The 23559-nt window shown below is 30.3% G+C and overlaps 2 protein-coding genes across 3 annotated transcripts in view; one reads left to right on the forward strand and one right to left on the reverse strand.

The window, feature by feature from the left end:
- LOC145288040 (voltage-dependent calcium channel subunit alpha-2/delta-1-like) overlaps positions 1-12298 on the forward strand; it is a 190070-nt gene extending 177772 nt beyond the window's left edge. Inside the window, exons 19-21 of the mRNA XM_080136058.1 lie at positions 4146-4284; positions 9013-9175; positions 11530-12298. Coding sequence (XP_079992184.1) covers positions 4146-4284; positions 9013-9175; positions 11530-11737 — 510 coding nt within the window. The 3' untranslated portion in view covers positions 11738-12298. The remainder of the gene's footprint in view (positions 1-4145; positions 4285-9012; positions 9176-11529) is intronic.
- A 9613-nt stretch (positions 12299-21911) lies between these two features.
- The window catches only part of LOC145288042 (L-threonine 3-dehydrogenase, mitochondrial-like), a 128675-nt gene continuing 127027 nt past the window's right edge, over positions 21912-23559 (reverse strand). For both annotated transcript variants that reach the window (XM_080136059.1, XM_080136060.1), the window contains exon 9: positions 21912-23188. In XM_080136059.1, the coding sequence (XP_079992185.1) occupies positions 23067-23188 (122 nt within the window). In that variant the 3' untranslated portion in view covers positions 21912-23066. The remainder of the gene's footprint in view (positions 23189-23559) is intronic.

The raw sequence follows: 23559 nt of genomic DNA on the forward strand, positions 1-23559 counted from the left end.
AGTTAAAACAAACTTTTTTATGTAAACAAAAAAAGAAAAGAAACTGAACAATTAAAACGTAATGTTTCATGAGTGAAAAGCCTTAACATAAATAAAGGTATTTAAAACTTAAAAATTGGTAAGTACATAAATTAATTTAAATTTTTAAAATATGGGATTTTTTTTGTGCTAATGCAGAGAATGATCCGCGCTATTTTTTAAATCATATTTCCGCGTTTAATTAAAGTTTTATATGTTTTTATTCAATTGTAAGGTTAAAGTACAGAATAGGTACAAAACACCCTCCCTTCCCCATGTTAAGAATGTCTTTGTTAATAATAACGTTATTATTTCAGCACGGATCACTGTCTGCATGAGTAACTGTTTTTTTTTTTTTTACTTATCTTGTAATTCGAGAGTAGTTGAAACGGAAGTTACCAGAAATATTATTGGGCAGTCTCGCAGAAACGACTTCGAAAAATATTTATATTTTAATTAATATTTTTATAATTCGCAATGTAAAATTATTTTAATAACATGCAAACATTCATTGACTTTACAGATAGATTTTCTAAAAGTTTCAATTAAATTGGTAATGTAGAAATATGGTTGTATAAACTTTGAACGAACCAAAATTACATTTTTATATATATAGATTATATAAATTACGAGTTGCCTATCCAGCGTTGCCTGGGATCATTTTACTATCCTTTTTGTTTCTCTCTGATTATACCACATCATTCACTGTAAAATATCCTCAAACATATTCCTAGTTCATTATAATCACAACCGTTATTACTTCTAAAACTACAGATGAACCTTTCACTCTAGAGTGAAAGATGGAAGTTGTCATAAAAATGCATTCTTGACAATATTGGTGTATTTTGATAATGAACTGTTTTGGGTTTTTTTTAGTTTTAAATCCAGAAGAACATGTTTATGCTGATTTTACATTTAAATCACTACTGTTACGGTGTTCATATAAAATTTCCCCTCTAAAAATAAAGATCACTCTTAATTCTATTCACACAAGTATCTGCTCCATCCTGTGCTCTAATGTCACCACCAAGGTAACAACATTTCTAAACAAACTCAATAACTTTACTATCTACGTATATTTTTTTTCCACATCTGAGCTATCATATGTCTCCATTTACTTAAATTTCTTATTAGTTTTGCTTTTTTAGTGAAACTGGTTCTCCAAAACCTCATTTTTTAAATTATTTTCTGAACAAGACAAAAAAATTATCACACTATTTTTACACACTTCCATTTAAAAAATTTTTTCTGGATATTTTTACATTTTTCATAAGAGCCCTGCAGGCCGGATTAAAGACTTTAGCAGACTGGATCTGGCCAGTGGACCATAGTTTTGGGACCCCTGTCTTACACTTCTGCATATAAACTGGTTATTCTCTCTCAACTTACCAGTAATTCCACTGCGCTTTTTGTAATGCTTACATGTATAATGGAAAATTGGGTTGTATCCGACTCTTTAACCACAAACTTTTCCCTTACTGGAAGATTTCCAATAAAAAGGGAAGTGGGAGAAGTATAAAATATGCTGTTGAAGTTAATAAACCAAACTTGTGAGTGGACGAAAGTGCTCATAAGAGATAGTGTGACATGGTGACGGAATGAAGAAGTTGAGAAGTGTATCAAAGAAAAGCGGAAAGGATGGAGCAAATGAATAAAATGATTAGTGAATATAGAAAACGTAGCAAGAAGGCAAACAAGAAAAACAATATACAAGTGCAAGAAAGAGGCTAAGCAGGTTTGCTTATACAGGGTGACCCCAAAAAAAGCAAAAGCTAAATGGAGGCCATCTAGAACATATTCTGTAGAACGGAGAAAAAAAAGGGCAAATGCACTAGTGTTCTGATGTGATGTTTTGAATATAATAAACTAGTTATGACGAAAGTTTCATTTAATTTGAATAAAACACTAAAAAAACGGGGCCTAATTAGAGTTGGGGCCCGTTTTTTTTGGGGGGGGGGTCACGTGGATATGATAAAGGGATGACCAAAAAAATGGAGCATTCAGAATAGCTAAACAGATAGCAAGGATAAATATAAATATTTTTAGAGAGAAGTGCATTCGAAATGACTGAAGTGTTGGTAACGCATGAACAGGACAAGAGAAATACTTGAAAGTGATATTATTAATGATTCTTGAATGCTGAGCTTCCATGATGCCGAATAAATCTAGACGTTTCAGAAGTAGTATGGAGTCTAGCTATAAAAATTAGGAAAGAAATGGTACGAGAATCAGTAAGATGAAAAATCCTAAGACTGCAGGAACCTCAAGTGTTGAGCCTTATCGGAGCCTTGATAAGAGACGACTTCTTTGTAAAAGAAAAAAAAGAAGTATTGTTTCTGAAATGTTGAAGGCTGATAATGAAACAGTCATTGAGATGATTACAGATTTGACAAATCCGATCATAAAACTGGAAATTGTTAACTGTTAAAATATGATAGCTTGAAAGTTGAAGAATCAAGTCTTGAATGTGATTGAAAGAATAATCGAGCAGCAAATAAGAAGTCAAATAAGCGTAGATGAGATGCTATCAAAAAGTAGAGTTTCCTCCCTTTCTGATAAATCTTCTTTTTTTCATACCTTATACTCTTTATAACGCCCCCTTTCATTGGCCAAACGTTGTTGCTCATCGACCAATCATGGCAACCTATTTATTGAGTGAGATGTTAACATCCTTTAAATCTCTCTCTTCGTTCAAGGACCTCGACATGGTAGGAACATATTTTTTTCCTCTCTGTATTTATCGAACTTGGCTGAGCTGTCTAACTAATGGAAGTAAAAATTAGAACTTATTTGGACTTCTTAAAAAGCTACAAAACACAATTTGTTTTGTAACATGAATATTTAATGATTGCATTATTCCTTTAATGTTCAATACACATTTTATCTTTCTCCGACTTGTAACTTTGTGTTATTTTTTTGTCATAAGTCCAATACAGTTTTACCTGGTCGAAAACACAATAATGCAGTTTGGTCGGTCAAAGTACCACTGGTGCCATATTTGAGCAAAATATGACTAATATTACATTTGGACAACGTACCACCAGTGCTATATTTATCCTGAGAACAATGTAAAAGAAGAAAAGTTTGTATTTTATTCCTGTGGATCTGGAGGAAGTTTTTGAAAGAATCCCAAGAAATACTATTTGGTGGGCAGTATGTAAATTAGAGGCAAACAAGTAGTTACTGATAGTTGTTCAAACAATGTACAGAAATTCTCAGTGTCATGTATGAATTAACAGCACATTTAGTGACAGTTTTAATGTTAAGGTCCTGTATCGAATCAGTTGATTTTCATTCGTGTCTTAGAAGTATTGTCCATAGAGTTCTACACTGGTTGTCCAAAAGAGACGTTGTATGCCGATGATTTAATACTTGCTTATGAAACAATGGATGACCTACTTGTCAAGTTAAAGACTTGGAGGAATGCTATGGGAAATAGAAGTCTAAAAGTGAATGTCAGCGAAACTAAAATCCGATCAGTAGATTTCAGACGATATATAATAAAGTTGTCAAGTTAAAGACTTGGAGGAATGCTATGGGAAATAGAAGTCTAAAAGTGAATGTCAGCAAAACTAAAATCTGATCAGTAGATTTCAGACGATATATAATAACGTTGTCAGACTGTTGTGATTAACGTTCAAATGCAATGCCTTAAATTAACATTTTTTAAGTATGTTATACTATTAAACAATTTTATTCAATTAATGTAGTCCAATTAAAGCTCACACAAAATCCATTAAAAAAAATAAAACAAAACGAACCAGTATGCAGTTGTTTAAAAATATTTATTATTTTATACCATGTTTATTTTATAAAAATATATTTAAAAAAATATAAGAAATAAAAAGCAAAAGTATTTATGAAATTTGAATTTCAACATTTCGTAAAATGTCCTATTGATTGTATTGAATAATCGATATTTTTAATGACACATAGTCCATTCGTTGAATTATTTTTCCAAAAAATATAAACTTTTTTTTTTTAAAGAAATTAATAAAAGCACTAACAGTTGGGAGACATGTCAATCACCAAACAAAAAAGGAAAAGGTTTCTGATAATGCCGGGTAGGTACATTTAGTAACTAAATGAATTGATGCCATTTATATGTTTTTGTTTTTATCCTCAAGGTAACTCTTGAAGGTATTCCGAAAAAACCTGAAGAATTAGACAATTACTACCAAACACGAGGACCAATTCCACAATTCCATAGTGAATTTGGATGCATCCAAGATGTGGTTGGATTTAAGGCAGAGGACAGCGCACTTGGTAAGTATTACTTTGGTTGCATCTGTAAAATCTTTCACTAAGAATTGCCAACATTGTTATATTAGTCTTTCTTTAGAAAGAAAAAATATCAATTTTCAATAAGAATTATTTACATACATACATACATACATACATACATACATACATACATATATATATATATATATATATATATATATATATATATATATATATATATATATATAATTCCAGATTAATATTTTCCAGAGATAAAATAACCAAATAAAGTTTTAACGAGGTTAATACAAGAGTGCTCAATGCTGAAGTAGGACAAGATACACTTTTTATTTGTTTTACATAAGAATAAATATGTAGCTACACACTCATGAGCATATTTCGGTTAACCGGCGGTATTGCTTATACAAAAGCTTAGTCCATAAGATTATGAATTAAGCTTTTGTAAAAGCAATATTGCCTAAGAGGTCTCTAATTACTAGTAACTGGCTAACCAAAACATACTCATGAATGTGTAGCGATATATTAATGCTTATGTAAAACAAATAAAAAGTGTGCATATATATATATATATATATATATATATATATATATATATATATATATATATATATATATAATATTTTGATTGCAGAAATTCCCCTCTGGACCAAAATACTGCAAAATACTGTAGGTTTTCAAGAATATATGCCACATACAAATTCATTATGTCTAGAATATTAGTCACTATCTTATGCATCTTTAGAACGACATTTTAGATGCATCTAGTCGATATAATAAAATCCTACATTCCATCCTAGGAGCAACATCATCACAATCGCAACATCTTTAGATGAAGTAGTTTCTTTTTTTTCCTCTAAATCTAAAGTCCTCACACCATCTCCAGACATCACCAAGAAGAAATATACACATTATAACTATATTATCCTGGCACCCTTCGTAACTGGATCATACACTTATGGACATACAATTATCTTCCCATTTCCTGAATCGAAAATAATAATATTTCCCTTCTAAAATTTTAGCTATTTACATTGGCCGAGAGTCGAAAAATAGATTTTTCAGATTACACACTTTATTACAAAATGAACGCGTCTGACCTTCACAAATATGGTGGCTTCCTCTAGACAAAACAATCGTTTTATAAATATTAAACCAAATACAAAAATATTAGCAGCTCATAATCAGAAATTTACGTATCACCATGCAACTACCCCACTAACAAACAAACAATCCCTGAAACAAAAAACATAACATTTATGGATAATACTGTTGTTTTTGTTGTTTTTTGTTTTTTGTTGTTGTTTTTTGGGATTTCGAATCTCCTTAACGAAACGGCAAGGATGCTATTGGGGGTGGGGGGTTCTTGTACTTTGTTTTATAACAGGGCTTCCCTTCTTTTTTTTTCTTATTTATATTATTTATACCTATACACGCATTAACATCATGCAAATATCTCCCACCCAAAAACACACACACAAAACCCTGAAACAGAATATTTATGCATGCCCTTGTTTACTTTTCATTTTAGGCATTAACCCCTTAGAAGTAAGTTGACGCCCCAATATTTTATGCAGGTGATTGATTATAGACCAATTATAGACACTTTTCTTTAAAATGACAATTTTTTCCTTTTGTTCATAGTGTTTGTGTGTGGGGATCCTGACAGCGATTATCAAGGTTAAATTTGGAACAAATATTTTGGCATCCCCTCCCACTCACACCAGCATAGAAATGTAAAAAATGAATTATAACAAACAATTATTGAAAAGGAACATAAGTATGGAAACAAAATTTAATTTGGTTGAACACAACCTTTTCCCAAACGAACACCCTTAGATATTTCTACAAAATTGTAAACTGAATTGACATTTTTATTTGGTATTTTTGTTTTTTAACAACTGCTACTTTTTTCTCTGTCGGTTTTCTGCCTAAGTAGGGGGTGATGTAGCAATCACAAATAAAAAAAGATAATCTCTTGCAAATCAATGCTCCCCACCCTACCCCGCCAAGTGATTCTGCCACACACTGACCAATTGGCTGGCAGAATGCATTGATTCATTTGTCCTCTAAGGAACTTTTTTTTAGCCCTTACAAAACTGCTTAAACGTTGTCTTAAGGAGAATTGCTTCCCATCACCCAGGAAAATCTCATCAGCATGCCCTGCATTTAAGAATTCAGATGATTGGTCATCTCCCTCTCAGTACAGGCCAATAAGTCTCCTGTGCGTCATAAATAAGTTGCTGGAATATGTGTTAAATAGAGAAGTAATCAACCATCTCAGCAAAAATAACCTTTTTAGTGACACGTAATATGGTTTCCATTCTGATAGATCTACAGCAGATGTGCTTACAGTTATATCTCATAAGATTAGCAAATCTCTCGACAGAGGCTACCTTTCTAGGGCGATTACTCTTGACATATCAAAAGCCTTTGATAGAATATGGCATAAAGGTTTACTTCACAAGATCTCCAGCTACGGTATAGCTGGAAATATCTTCTCAATTATTAAATCATTTCTCTCTGATAGGTTCATAAGAGTAGTGGTTGATGGGCAGAAATCAGAAGCTCTCAGTATAATGCTGGAGTCCCTTAGGGGTCCATCCTGGGCCCAACTCTCTTCCTGATCTAGATTAATGATCTTCAAAATCACATCCTTACATCATTTGTAGATATTTATGCTGATGACACTACTCTCTATGGTAGCACATCTAAGACCGTAAACGACCAATTTCTCTCTGATTCTCTCTCCTCTGATCTTAAGCAAGTAGTACAATGGGGAAAGAGGTAGCTTGCTACTTTTAATGCATCTAAAACCAAGCTTTTATCTTTACATCATCAACGCTCTGATCCCCATCTGGCATCAATTGAAATGAATGGCTCACGTCTTGAGGAGGCCTTATGTTTTGACAAGCTTCTGAGCTTGACCATTACTCCTGATCTTAAATGGAACACATGCATTAAATCCGTTGCCAAGGCCGCTGGAAAAATGGTGGGATCGTTCTATCGATCCAGTAGATATCTCACCACTGATGCAATTATCTATATAAGAGCCAAGTTCGTCCTAGGATGGAGTACTGTTGCCACATTTGGGCTGGAACTGCTAGAAAGGACTTATCCTGCCTTGATAGAGTTCAAAATAGACTTCGTAGCCTCATAGGGAATATCCTTTTCTCTTCCCTGCAACCTCTTTCTAACAGAAAAGATGTTGAGAGTTTGTCCCTGCTTTATCGTTATTTTCATGGCAAGTGTTCGGCTGAGCTCCAATCTATGGTCCTCCACTCGCCAAACTTTCACAAGAAACATCCGTCTAGCCGAAAACACTATCACTAATTTCCCCCACTCTTTACCGGTGCTAAACCTAAACGTAGATTCCATGAGCAAAGCTTCTTTCTAAGAACTGCATGCCTATAGAATTGTCTTCCGTTTTCCTGCTTTCCAGCTGACTACAATATGATTGTCTTCAAGTCTAACGTAAACAAGTTTTTGATGAGCCGTTCCATATAAGTTAACAAATTTACCGAATTTCCATGGCTAACGATTACTATATTGTCCAATTTCTACTGCACACTCTTTAACCTTATCCTCAAGTAGCCTCTTGGCCTTGATAAGTGGCTAGGCCTATGTAAAAAAAAAAAAAGAAAAAAGTCCAACCTTCGACTTTCGACTGCCAAAATAAATCTTTTGTTGTCTTGTTATTCCATGCTACATATTCAATGATTAATCTTTTTATTAGAGGAGCTAACAAGCAATTCTCTAAAAAACTATTTCACACTTCACATAAATATAGTAGGCTTTAAAAAAAGTGTGTGTGTGTGTGTGTGTGTGTGTGTATATATATATATACTTTTTTAAAGCCTACTATATATATATATATATATATATATATATATATATATATATATATATATATGGGGAGACAAATAAATAGAAACATTAAAAAATCCCCTATACATATTTTTAAATACACCCCTCTATCTAAACAAACATAATATAAAGAATACCCGAAAAGACTGAAACGAAAAATCACAATACTAAAATCCAAGAATCCAAAAAATAAATATCAAAATCGAATGAAGCACCCCTACCCTTATTTCAAAAAAGCTGGTTCTCCCCCCCCCCTCCTCACACATACACATTAGTAACGACCTTGGATCACAGTCACCTTCCTAGGGAAGCAAATAACCTCATAATACTATAAAACAGTACACACATTCTCAAACCAATAAAAGAAAACACACACACACACACACACACACACACACACACACACACTACCCTACCCTAAAGGAAAAGAAAAAAAAACACAAGCAGAAAGAGAGAGTGAGAGAGAAACACAACACAGGAGTGACCACAGCCGAGGTCAGCGGCCTCGACACAGCCCAATAAAAGAGTAATAAAAATTGAACATTCCAATGAATAGTATACACTTACACGCTTCCACCCTTGGAAACACTTCAAATAAACTACGAAAATGCTATTTTTACGCTTCACAGAACATCTGAAATGCGTTAAAAACGATTTCAATGATTTAAAAACATTATTACAATGATCAAAACATAATTCTCAATGAAAAACCAGGACATGGAATAATAGAATAATGTTAAAAAATACACATTGTTGGTGACTACCCCCTTATTTAAATATATATATATATATATATATATATATATATATATATATATATATATATATATATATATATATATACATATATATATATATATATATATTACACTCTTATCTTTTCAGGTTCCAGTGGTATGATTACCGGCAATGTATCAGGACCATGTATGTCTGGCTTTTACTATGTGAAAGCTTTGCCAAAAACAAACCTGTATTTGCTTGTCATTGAAAACTGGCAGCATTACAGAGAAAGTTTATTTTATAATTTTAATTGTCGTATTGCACAAAGGTAAGTCAATAATTGTCCTTAAATTATGATGATACTGTTATGTCTTGATGATATGTGTTATCAGTTTAATAACCACCAAAAAATGATCATAGGACGAATTATAAGCTTTAACAGATTTATTTAACAACTTACAGATTAAATGGTAATGTAGAAGCCGTTGGATGTGTTATGATTAAAGTCTATATTATAGAGATACACTTTTGCTTACTTCTCAAAATGTCCTAGCTGAGGCTCTTCCTATCCCGAGGGCGATAACTGCTTTCTTCTGTTCAAGGGAAATAACTTTTTTATGTGTATCTAACAGACACAAAAATATTTTATTAATGACAGCATGTTTTTTTGTTATTAAACCCACTTATATGCAATGGTGATGCAAGTATTACCATGGACCACCATCAGTGACACACACTGCAATAGCGATTCTATTTTATGAGGCTCATCATTTAAATGTGATCCCAAACCTTATAAAGGAATGCAACTGAATAATGGTCAACGACCCTAGAAGTCTCTACTGCTATTAAAGTTAAATATAAATTTGTCTGTAAGAAAAGAATATGCATCTATTTGTTTAACTGTGTGAAGGTGTCACGAAACAGTGAAAGTGTGTCCAAAGGATGGGAGTCGTTTTGGCATGTAGCCGCCTCAATCTCAATGTTATTTAAATACGCAAGAAATAAGGGAATAAAAAAAAATATGATGAAAACCGCCTTTTCTCTTACACCTGACATCTTTGACAATCAGTCAGATAAAAACTGAACCATCGCAATGACCTTTTATCTGTGGAGCTATGGTATTAGTTCTGGGTAGTCATAGGAGGTCCACCTTCCTAGGCCTTGTCTTCCTCTTTGAGAAATTGTTAATTACTTGCTAATTGCTTGAGACACCCCCACCAGGCAATTTTTAAGGGGCCAGAGTGCATGTGTTGCACAGGCTTATTCTCCCCACCTCCTACTTTTATGCCGCATCATATTTTGAGAAATTTGGAGATAAATAATAATAAATACTAAGGAAATAAAAAAAAACGGTCAACTATGCAAAACACGCAACTTGATATTTAAGTAAAGGTAATTTTGATTGGATAAAAAATAACATTTTGTATTGATTACTTTTCTATCAGAAATTGTGTGTTGAACCACCTGCGTGTGGACTATTTTAAAACACTTTTTATTTGGACGTCGCTGGATGGACATTCCGTTCACTGTATGCCACTACAATATCACTAATCACTAGTGATTAAAAATGTCTATATATATATATATATATATATCACTAATCACTAGTGATTAAAAAATATATATATATCACTAATCACTAGTGATTAAAAATGTCTATATATATATATATATATATATAGACATTTTTAATCACTAGTGATTAGTGATATTGTAGTGGCATTCAGTGAACGGAATGTCCATCCAGCGACGTCTAAATAAAAAGTGTTTTAAAATAGTCCACACGCAGGTGGTTCAGGTGTTTACAAACAAACGTTTGAGCCCTCTACGAGTAGCGGACGGATGTTTATTTAAATAGACGTTCGGACAGTTTAATTTCGGCCACCGATTCCGTAGTCAGGGGGTAGGACTGCCGACTGTCATCACGACGGTTCTAGGTTCGATCCTCGGCTTGGGAGAGGTGTTAGTCTAGCGGCACTGATGAGTTGTGAAACAACGAAACAGGTCTGTATGTCGATGACTAAAATATATTTTATAAAGCTCCCCTCTTCGGTAGAGCACTCTCGTAAATTATCTTACTCGCTACTTAATTTAGCTGAAATAATGCGAAGCTCGCGATTTGTTTACAAACAAACGTTTGAGCCCTCTACGAGTAGCGGACGGATGTTTATTTAAATAGACGTTCGGACAGTTTAATTTCGGCCACCGATTCCGTAGTCAGGGGGTAGGACTGCCGACTGTCATCACGACGGTTCTAGGTTCGATCCTCGGCTTGGGAGAGGTGTTAGTCTAGCGGCACTGATGAGTTGTGAAACAACGAAACAGGTCTGTATGTCGATGACTAAAATATATTTTATATATATATATATATATATATATATATATATATATATATATATATATAGACAGAGAGAGAAATAAAAAGGAACAAACCGTATTATGTGTTTATCAACGTTTCGTCTTTATTTCGAGACTTCCTCTGGATGCACAGGCTTATTCTCCCCACCTTCTACTTTTATGCCGCATCATAATTTCGTCTCAAATAAAGACGAAACGTTGATGAACATATAATACGATTTGTTCCTTTGTATTTCTCTATTTTTTCGGAATACTATTTCCATTATTTTCATCATATATATATATATATATATATTTATTTATTTTTTTTTCATCTTTTTACAGTGTTGTGAACTCAGGAGCTTACCGAATTATCAATGGTACCTGTGCCCATGAAGACACATCAAGCAGCTCGCTAGCAGAGGATGGGAAATGTCCTCCTTTACGCAATATTGTACTCAACTGTACATACACAACGGGAGTTTGTTTCAAAGCAAACTGGTGGATAATTCTATTTGGTCTTTTTCTTATAATGTGCCTTTTACTACAATGAACACATAATCATCACAAAAATATAATAATTAAAAATGAAAGCATTAAAACAAATATGCTGAGCTAAAAATAGTTACACAAATGGGTTAGTTTTATCGAGTGACATATCTCTACTTCTGTTTTTTTTTCTTTATGATTTTGACCTTTCATTGCGAAAGAGAAAAATGTCTTTAAAAAAAACAAGCATACATAAACAATTTTTTAAACTGAGATTTAAAAATATGGGCGTTTTTAACAATAAAAGAGATTATCAAAAAATAATTAATGATTAACACGTCAATAAGAAGCTGAGAAAATGTGACAGAGAATGAAACCAAAATGGCTGAGCAGAGAAAAGTGTAGTTTTTTTTCTTTTGTTTAGAATCCAACTTCTTCCATCCTTTGTTTCACGGACTAAAGAAAAACGTGAAATTTGGAGCATTTTAAAAAAAAAAAAATTTTTATTCAAATTTCTGGATGAATTTGTTTTCATAAAATGGAAAAGACCCCCTCCCCTCCAAATTGTCTCAGTGTAAATCTCTGAAAACAACAATAAATAATATTTGGACAAAAGAAAAAGAAATTTTCATTTAAAACATTGATGAAATTTTAAAGTATTTCAATTTAAAAAAAATTCTTAGACATTAATAAAATGAAAAACTATTGTTTTCATCGATATATAAAAAAAGAAAAGTTATTGAAAAAGATGGATGAAAGATGAAAAAAAAAAAAAAATGAACGAATTGTTTTTGAATATTTTTTTCTAAAATGTTGGAGTTTTTCTTCTTCCCTTGTTGTGAATTTCCAAAAAAAAAAAAAAAAACCCAGAAATGCAATTTAAACTAAAGAATTTTTTCTTTACTTTTTTGAAACACGAAAAACAAACAAAAAATAGTAACAAAAAAATTTGTTCACAGGACTTTTTCTTTTAATCATTTTTTTTTTGTTTTCACAGCCGCAATTTTTTTATTATTAAAAATTTTTAATAATAAATTTGAGAAACATAATTAAACTTTTAAAATGTTTATAAAAGAAAATAATTTGTTCATCAATTCCAATTGTTACTTCCATAATGGCCAAAATATCAAAAGAAATTTTTAAAAATGTTTACATGCACAGATTCGATCATACAAAAATGATTTCAAATAAAAAGGATGTCAAAAACTTTGAATTTGATCTTCAACAGAATTTCAAAGATATAAACACATAAACTGTCAGCCATATTGAAAATATATAAATCATTTTACTTCTATTATAATAAACTCAGTTCATGTCATTTGGACTTGACTGACTATGAGGAAATGAAATTTGATTGGCAGTTTTGTTTTTTTTTTGTTTTTAATTCTTAATTAAACTCAGAAACTGAGGCTGAGAAACGAGAAATTAATGTGCTGATATAATAAACAGCCACTGCGGTTATATATATGGACCCTTGTCTGTAAAAAGACAAGCAGCAAACTCATGCACAAAAACGATATATATATATATATATATATATATATATATACTACATGATTCACATAATTTTTTAGAACATTATTGCATCGATATATAAAACACACTTCCCAGAAACTTTTTCATTTTCTTGACAGTTTATGTTGATAATTTTTAAAAGATTGACAAACTTTTTTGCTAAAAAAAAAATTACCAAGCTTGAGAATTTAAATCATTATGTAATAAATAGAATATTTCTTTTGAAAAAAAAAAAAAAAAAAAAAAAAAAGAAACTAAACAAAACAAAACAAAAAACTTTTATTTGTTTAATTTTTTACTTTTTGTGATTTATACATTATTTAAATGTTTTTGTCGTTTTTTTTTATTTTTTACTTGTCCTTTTCTTAATGAGCACGGATTGTTTGAGACATGTTTTTAAAAAAACTCAGCTACATCATGAATGATTCCATTTCAGTTTGGGCATTAGGCGTCATATTCAACATGGTGATGTCAAGTCATTCCCTCTTCCAACATATTCTGTAAAATTGTTTGTCTAAAGATCTTTTCCAGGTGAGACGTATGGGCTTTGTGAGATGTTAAAACATGCAATAACAACTCCATACAAAAATAACAAAACCAACACGGAACATTTAACGTTAAATGGCTTTTATGTACAACAGAAGTTTGGTTAAAATTTGAGTACTAAAAATGTCCGGTTTTATACTTGGAAAGAAAGAGAAAGGAAGGAATTGAAAGACGAGTGTTTTTTTTTTGTTTATTTTTTTTTTGTTTTTTAAGGTATTTATTTCTTTTGTCGGGGAGGGGTATCTTTTCTTCAGCTTTGGTGTTTTTTTAATAGAGAAATATGATCGGCTTTAACTTTGAAAGCGAACCTTTTCTCATTGTGTTCGTCTCTTGCTTGCTGGGTCCCTCTTATTTCTTTTCTCTCTCTGTCTCTCTCTCTCTCTGTCTCTGTGTCTCTCTCTCTGTCTCTCTCTCTCTTTCTCTCTCTCATACTTTATTTTAGGTGCGCACGCTTCCCATTTGTCGGATTCATTTCTATTATTTTTCATTTTCTCAATGGAAAGGTGCGTGGAGCCGATGCGCAGAGATGCTTTTGTGTACTTTTTATGTAACAGCCGAAGAGTCAACATCCGGTTAGGAGTTTTATTATTTTATTCATAGATACCCACAAACGCCATAACGGTTAGTCAGGTTTTAAAACGAAATGGATGGAACATGGCTGCCACACCTGGAAAGGTGCAACAAAAACCATTATTTCCTACTTTCACATAGTACAAAATCGATTTTACAGTTCTGAATTTTTTAGATAAAGAATGATTGTTCATATTATTTGAATTAATCGAATTACGGTTCTCATCTTGGGGTTAACTAGGGTTAACTACATCCTCGCGAGATTTTGCATTAAAGTTCTAACCAAAAGTAAAAAATATACAATAAAATAAAAAAAAAATTATCGAACAAAACACTAGAGGATATTATTTCTAAAATATTTATCACAATAAAAGGGAGAGCTAAGGTTTAATTAGATCAATGTTAATTTATGCCGTAGTGATGTCAAATATACCTATTTTATGTTATCTGGAAATGTGAATAATAAAATCTAATATCCTGAGGATAAAAATCATACGTTTTTGAGCTTTACTTAAATCTATTATGCTGGTGCAAAAATAAGGTCGGTTTATATATATATATATATATATATATATATATATATATATATATATATATATATATATGATAAAAAATGACTATTTTTGCACCAATTTAATAATTCTGATTTTAAGGAGATTGTCTGAAATGTGCAAACATATAGCTAAACAATGTTAATTGTTTGTTTCCGGAGTTGGATTTTAATATTTGAAATTTTAATTAATATATTTGGATTTCGCATTTTTTAAATTTTAGTTCAGCGTAAAGTCTCCTAAAGAAATTGTATATGAAGAATATGTACGAGCTTGATTAGGGCAGAAACAATTGTATTCTAATAAAAAATTGCATTTTTATGAATTTGTGAGATATGCTCTCTTCATAAACTCAGGTTTACATAAAATTAATATTAGTTGAGAACTCTAGTAATGCACTATTGTAAGTTCTTAAAATCATAATTTATGAAATTAAGATACTACTGATAACCTAGGCATGGCTAAAACGGAAGGAGGGAGTAAGTAGTTTTTGATGGAATACTACTTGATAGTGACTTAATAGTTAATGTATAGATATGCCTTTTGTTATATAGACAGGAGGGCTTCAAGTTTATAACAGTGATCGCAGTATGGAATATACAAAGCCATTCAGCACAAGGAATGAAGGAAAATGGGAAGACAAATAATAATTCAATGAAAATTACCCTTCCTGAAACCAACATGCAACTATCAAGAAGTTTAATCGGATGTCCTAGTGGCTTGGCAGGCTGAGAGAACGCTCAATGTATTTCCAATTCTGAATGGTGGTGATAGAGTGGCGCTCAAAAAGCCAAGTCAATTCAAGTTGGCCTCCAGTGAGGCATGTTGAGGGAGTTGCAGGTGCAAGGCTTATCACTCAGCTTGTTTGCAATTTGAAATTGGAATAATTCAGTGAATTTTTATGCTGATTCCTTTTTCCTTCCAATTTTTATTGCAAACCTTTCACCATTGGGGTTCTCTTATGTTTTTATTCAGAAAGTTAAATACAAAAACAAAATCAACAATAAAGTTTGGAATAAAAAGTGGAAACTTTATTTCTAAAATTTATAGAATTTATAATGTACAGAAGTTTGAGATTCATTTGTTCCAACTGCCAAATTCCTTTGAAAAAGATATTAAAATATAAAAAAATGAATTTGCTTGAAAATGTTTTTTTGAAAAATAACAAAATGAGTATTTCCTTGAAAAAAGGAAAAAAAACATAGCAAATTTGAGTTTGAGATTCATATCCTCCAACCACAATAATGTTGTAAAGTAAAAATAAAGAAACATTTTTTAATGCGATTCTGTTCATACATATTACATATGAAAGTAAATTTATATCAACATAAAGATAATATATATATATATATATATATATATGAGATTCATTTATTCCAACTGAAAAAACTTCAAATGAAAAAGTGTTATAAAATAATTCCAGAAACTTTGAAAACCAATCAGGTATGACAAATTAAAACTACTTAAAATCATATATATATATATATATATATATATATATATATATATATATATATATATGTGTGTGTGTGTGTGTGTGTGTGTGTGTGTGTGTGTAATGTAAAAGTTAAAGAGACTTAAAAATTCAGAGTTTTCCCAGTTTAGATTTATTCATATATGATTTTATAATTTTATATTTTGTTCAAGTAGAGAATATTTCAAACAAAATTTATGATTAATTCTTGCTGTAGTGATCTCAAATATATCAATGTTATGTTACCTGGAAATGTGAATAATAAAATCTAATATCCTAAGGATAAAAATCATATGTTTTTAAGCTTTACTTAAATCTAATTCTGATTTTAAAGAGATTGTCTGAAATGTACAAACATATAGCTAAACATTGTTAATTGTTTGTTTCCGGAACTGGATTTTAATATTTGAAATTTTAATTAATATGTTTTGATTTCGCCTTTTTTTTAACTTTTAGTTCAGTGTAAAGTCTCCTAAAGAAATTGTATATGAAGAATATGTATAAGCTTGATTAGGGCAGAAACAATTGTATTCTAATATAAAACTGCATTTTTATGAATTTGTGAGATATGCTCTCTTCATTAACTAAGGTTTACATAAAATTAAAATTGAGAACTCTAGAAGTGAACTATGAACTATTGAGATATAACCGGAATCTTTGTTGTTTATATATATATATATATATATATATATATATATATATATATATATACATATATTATAATAATAAATATATATATTATAATATATATATATTATAATATATATATTATAATATATATATTATTATAATATATATATTATAATATATATATATATATATTATAATAATAAATATATATATTATAATATATATATATTATAATATATATATTATAATATATATATATTATAATATATATATTATAATATATATATATGTACATATATATATATATTATAATATATATATATATTATAATATATATACATATATATATATATATTATAATATATGTATATATTATAATATATATATATATATATATATATATTATAATATATGTATATATTATAATATATATATATATATATATTATAATATATATATATTATAATATATATATATATTATAATATATATATTATAATATATATATATATTATAATATATATATATATATATATATATATATATATATATATATATATATATATATATGAGCTTAGCTAATACCAGATAGGTGATCATTTGGGAATAGCAGGCATTATATGTGCTCTCTGCTTATCTCGGCATTGTTTCTAGTCGTCCTGAAATTTCTACTTGCCACTAGTATTTAACAGTGCCAATTCAGGAGAGGTGTGGTTGTAAAATTGCACAACTCTTGCCACACATATCGCATCATCGTCATCATCATCATCAGTGATGTTTCATGGTATTCATTGAAATCGATGGACGGACATCATATATATATATATATATATATATATATATATATATATATATATATATATATTAGGTAGCTCAACACTAAAAATTCATGACATTTCAGATCACAAGTGTTGAGTAAAATTTAGTTTTACTTCTAAAATATAATCTAAATTTGTATGAAGAGCAGAATAAACTTTCAAAACGCTCTTATGTAACTGGATTTCTAATATCAGATTTACAATGAATCCTAAAATCATGCAATCGATTGTTTATGTAAAGTTTTCCATTATGTGGAGAACTGATAAAAGGGTGCAGAAAAATAGTCGGACTACTGAGAAGTTGGCATGATAACATATGTTTTTGGACTTCCCGATCAATCAGTCTGCTGAACAAAGTAGCGAGAGTCAGAAGAGACAGTGAATCTATGACAGATAGTATGTAGAGACAATGTTTGGTGATGATTAGGTTATGACAACAGAATATTCTGATCATTGTTTTGACTCTCGAGTATATATCCGACACAGACACAGTTAATCAACTGAGAACCACATCATATACAATAAAGTTTGGAATGAAATTGATCTGCTATTAATTGACATAGGGGAAAAAAGAGTTACCAGCTCATAAAATTTAGATAGATTCACTTGGTTTATTAAGGAGGATAATTTGATCAATTTGGTCAACTATAATTATTGCCTCGTGTGACAATATCTAAATCTCATAAAATCAGGACATTGCTTGATAAAAAAAAATGATTAGGCGCATCTACAAAAACAATTTTTTCTTGAGTTTGATATCTTGCCTTCAAATGTTACAAAGTAATTAAACAGCCCCACCTCTCCTTGACAAAAAAAAGTACATTAAGTTTTGAAGACTACTTAAGAAATTCAATAATTGTCATATTTAAGTTAAAACAAACAGACATTATGCAGGGTAAGTTATTGATTGGTTGCTTTAATCATGTGACAGAAAGGATTTAAAGTGAGATTAGGAGTTGCAAGACGTTAATGATGAAACATATGATGTACAATTCTGCGATAGAGAGCTTTGTGACTCTTTGTGACCGATACCCAAAAGCAACTCATAGGTAAGGAAATAGATCCATGGTAAAATTTATTTTAAAATGAAATGGTTGCCATTTTCTTTTTTCAGTATGAATATAAAAGTATCCAAACCACAGGAATGAGAGGTGAGCAACATTCAAGGGTCATATTTGTTTAGTCTTCATTTTTTTTTTTTTAATTTTCTTCCTTTGAAGATTGTAATATTACATATGGGGCAACCAAACCAGCTGCCAACATTGCCCTGCTTTTTATTGAAACCAACCGAGAGCTCTTTTTAGTATCCTCGCTGTTCCCTTAAGTGCAATTGTCTAGATCTCTTTTGCACTTGGTTCACCAGGAATATTAGTAAGGTAGGACTTCAGGTTCTTCTTCATAAGTCCTGTAGCACCTATGATAATTGGTATGATTGATATCTCCCTAAGATTCCAGTTTCTTTTCATATCGTACATGAGACCTTGGTATTTGGTCTGTTTCTCCCTTTCAGCTCTGTTCAGACCTCCATCATTAGGGACACTCACTTCAACCAAGGTTGCCACTCTCTCTGACTTATTCCATATAACTATGTCAGGTTTGACAGCAGTATTTTCAAGGTAGGTGGCTGTAGAGATTACATGGTCGTAATGCATGGTATATAAGTCATTTCCAACTGTTCTTTAAGGTTGATGTTCCCAGGACTTGTTAAAGGATAGCCAGATGATGTTATCAGGTTCACACTGATAACATCATCACACTGTAAAAATTAACTTCTGCCAATAATAATGTGTACAATAATTTCTAATTTCAAACAAACTTTAAACAGTCATAATTTGGCAACTGATTGTGCAACCAAACTAAATTTTGTATCATTGTTTACATTTGGAAAATATTCATGTTCTTCCATTATCAGTTTTAGATATAAACAACCTTCCTTTGGGGGTGATGGTGGCTAAGTGATTAACGATAGTGACTGAAAACTTGGATGTGTCAAGTTCGAATCCGGTTTGTTCCACAAAAACGCTTTCATCAAACCCACAACTGACCTTGTGCCAAACATTCTAGAGAGGAATTAAAAATAAAATTAAATAATTTTAAATCAAACAACCTTCCTTGACTTTGCGATTAAAAGCAAAGTGTAGTATCAGTTCTGATGCTAGATTTAGTCTATTCTGTCCTCAGTCAGTGAAGGAGAAGTTTTTCTAGACTGAGGCAATTTTAATTTTTGTTCCAATCCAGAGTGCCTCTTTCTAATGAGCTGGATTTTCCTCACATTAAAAACTGACCTTGTGTCTAACTTTTCTCTTTGGAGAGACAAGTAAATAAGAACCTTCCTCAGCCTTTTGACTAGGAGCAATGTGAAGTATATGTTCTTAGGCTGCACTTAGTCTATTCTATCTTTCATGAAAGAGACAATTTCTTATTTTTGTTCCAATTTGATGAGCTGGATTTTCCCTGTTTTTAAAACCAACATTGTGTTGAATTCTAGTCTTGTCGGTCATATGAAACAATTTTAGATGTAATACAATTATAATTTTCATCGAATCGAATCAATTAGGTCAGGTTTTAAAGGCCTAACAAAGTAAGCAAAATTGATCAATATACAATAATTATATAAGTAACAATTTTGCTATATTTCAAAGTCCAAGCTTTTATTCATTTTACCAATCACCGCCCCCCCCCCCAAAAAAAAAGCTTTGGTACATTTTACAGATCTGTTTCGTTCATGGAAAACAATCAATATTTGTATGCCAACATTGGATATTTCCTTCTGTGAACTCATCATAAAAATCAGAAAGTTCCTAAAGAGAGAAATGCGTAATGATGTAATATGGAAAATTCAGTAAAACACAGGGAAGACTTACGTTGACTTGTATTTTGTGGGCGGCCATCTTTGGAATAGGTAAAATAGTTATTTATATATGCTCTTTTGTTATATCTGTTAAGATATAACAAAAGAGCATATATAAATAACTATTTTACCTATAGAAACATATATATAAACATAGAACTTCTAATTTAAAAAGAATTTGTATACATAAAGAGTAGAAAATATTTGCAAAAGTGTACGTTTTCACAAAACCTATAAACATAGACGTGTACATATATACTTGATTTTTCCAGTCTTTAGGCAAAACATCTCTTAATTCGAATTCTACATTAAACTTCCAGAGCAAACTGGTCTGTCATTTAAAGATTGAACAGGAAGTATTAAAATACTATCTTTCAGAAACCTTACTTTGGGTTTATTTATTTTATTTATTTATTTATTTTGTTTTTTTGCACAACGCTTTTTTTTTAATAATTACATTCCTAAAGTAAAATTTTGAATAATATTGCTTCTTATACATTTGGAATAAGAATTTAATGAGAAAATAAAAATGTTTACTTTTTGCAAAAACCATTGTTGATTTTAAAAGTTCAGGATTCTTTTATGGACACTTTGAATAAGAAAAAATGCACATTCAAAATCTTTGACACTCGAGAAATAATTACTTATGTTCATGTAGATGTGAGTCTTATTTGCTGGTTCCGATACCAGATACCATAGATAGTCTGACGAGTTAAATTTTTGCTACTCATGCAGAATAGAGTCCATGCTAAAAGCATATTTTGGCAGGTTACGAAATGCTTAACCAATGAAATTGCAGCAACCAATAACTGACATTTTTTTTTAATAAATTTAGGAAATCTTTTTAAAAATTGGTTGAAGCTAACATGAATCTAATAGTGTTGGGCAGAAACTTTAGTCAGTTGAAGCAATTGTAGAATTTTGTCACAAAAAAGGAAACTAAGAGGCTAAAAGAAGAGTTGTTGAACATGTGTATATACATGCAATTAAAAAGAAAAATATTACTTAAAGGACATATATAGTCATAAAAAAACAAAATAACTAAATCCAACAGAATAACAACCTTGCCCTAACCTAACTCTAACAGAAAAAACAGCTAAATTGAAATTTTGTTGTCACATAAATTTAGTAAGGTAGATATCACTTAAACTATTCTCCAACATTGTTCAAAAGTTGTAAGTAAAAAAATAAATAAAAGCAATAATTGTTTGCTATCAGTTGCTGTACTGTTGCACTTCGTAACAAAAATAATGTTTATTTATGAAACTTACCATACGATGACTGTTTTTTTTTTTACTTTTCGTTGTTTAATTTTTCAAATTTCTTAAAATTTTTCCATTAATTTTTCATTGTATTTTCTTTAAAATAACGAAATTTTTCTTTTTCATTGCAATTACTATACGATTCCTGTTTTCTTCAGTATTTATATGTTTTTTTTCCTTAATTTTTATTTTGTCAGCATTTTAACATTAACGAGTGTTTTCACAAATAATGTCACAAAGCTTTTGATTAGCATATACCAGATTTGCTAAAATATGCCGACAACATGTGTGGTCCATATTTTGTATGAGTACCAATGTTTTTTTTAATATTAAACAATACTATTAAAATGTTCAATCCATTTCAAGTGTTAAACAGTAGACATTATTTCAATTCTGTTGATTTTGTTTTTTAATCTTTCAGTTTTTTTTTTCTTTTTTATTTCCTTTTTCTCTTATGCATTTGAATTGGTATATTACATTATTTTCAACTTCTATTTTGTAGTATCCAAGCAGACCCACTACTAAACAATAAAAATGGCGTGCAAAAAGAATAACATTTTGTCAAACTTTTTGATCGCTCCTGACAAACAATAAAAGAAAAATATAAAAACATAAAAGTAAACAAAATTACAATATGATTTAACAAACAATAACTCTACCACCAACACCTACACACATAAAACAATAAAAAGATATGGAATTTTTTTGTGTGAGTTACTTACTATCTAAAATAAAAATTAAAATAAAAAACAAACACAAATAAATAATAAAGACAGAGAAAGCCTATTCTTGTTGATTAAGTATTTGTTCCGTTTGTTTTAGTATTTTTTTTTCTTATTTTTGATAAAAAAATTAAAGATTCTCAATCAAAATTTTTCAATTTTAAAAATACGTTTCAAGGGTCATCCAGATTGTTTAGAACTCAATTTTTTTTCATTTTTTACCGCTACCAAATAAAAAATTTTATACAATCCTCCAAACTATAAACTTAAACTGAACCAGTCACTTAAATCGGCCTCAGATTACTGAAGTATGATAGAATAATCCATCAACAACAACATTATGGAAACATCAAAAGCAATATTAAAGAATGAGTCTAAATTTTGTCTGGATGACACTTGGTATTCTATCGTGCATAATAAAGATAAAATAAAATTTCCTAAAAGATATGATGGGGTCAATTTTGGGGTTTCAAGAGTTTAAACATTACATTGCATAGATCTGCCAGATCATAGTGGTGAGACCAACCCCAGTCTTTGCGAGCATTAGAATCATCAAAACGTTGAGGCCAGGAATCAGCTGAAAATAATAAAATATCGTTTTTAGAATTATATGTAGCAGATTTACATGTACTAATAAACAAACACAGCACGACACAATTAAAGAGCTTGAATATTCCTTAAATCAAAGAGAGTATATATATATTATATGGAAAAATGTGCGCATGAAAAGTAATATTCTTAAAATTTTATTAAACCTGGAAAAGTAAAGGACAAGAAATTCAACCTGGAAAAGTAAAGAACAAGATATTCTAGTAAAGTAAAAAATAAGAATTTTTTAGACTTAAAATATTGCAGCTAAAAATAAAATTTGAATATTGATAAATATTTTATTTATTATTTGCATATGTTGTTGTTTATTGTTGAGTTAGAAAGGGTGTCAGTCGCTGG

The sequence above is a fragment of the Euprymna scolopes genome, chromosome 11 (genome assembly GCF_053919585.1).
Source record: "Euprymna scolopes isolate OS-2025 chromosome 11, ASM5391958v1, whole genome shotgun sequence".
In the NCBI taxonomy this organism is placed as follows: domain Eukaryota; kingdom Metazoa; phylum Mollusca; class Cephalopoda; order Sepiida; family Sepiolidae; genus Euprymna; species Euprymna scolopes.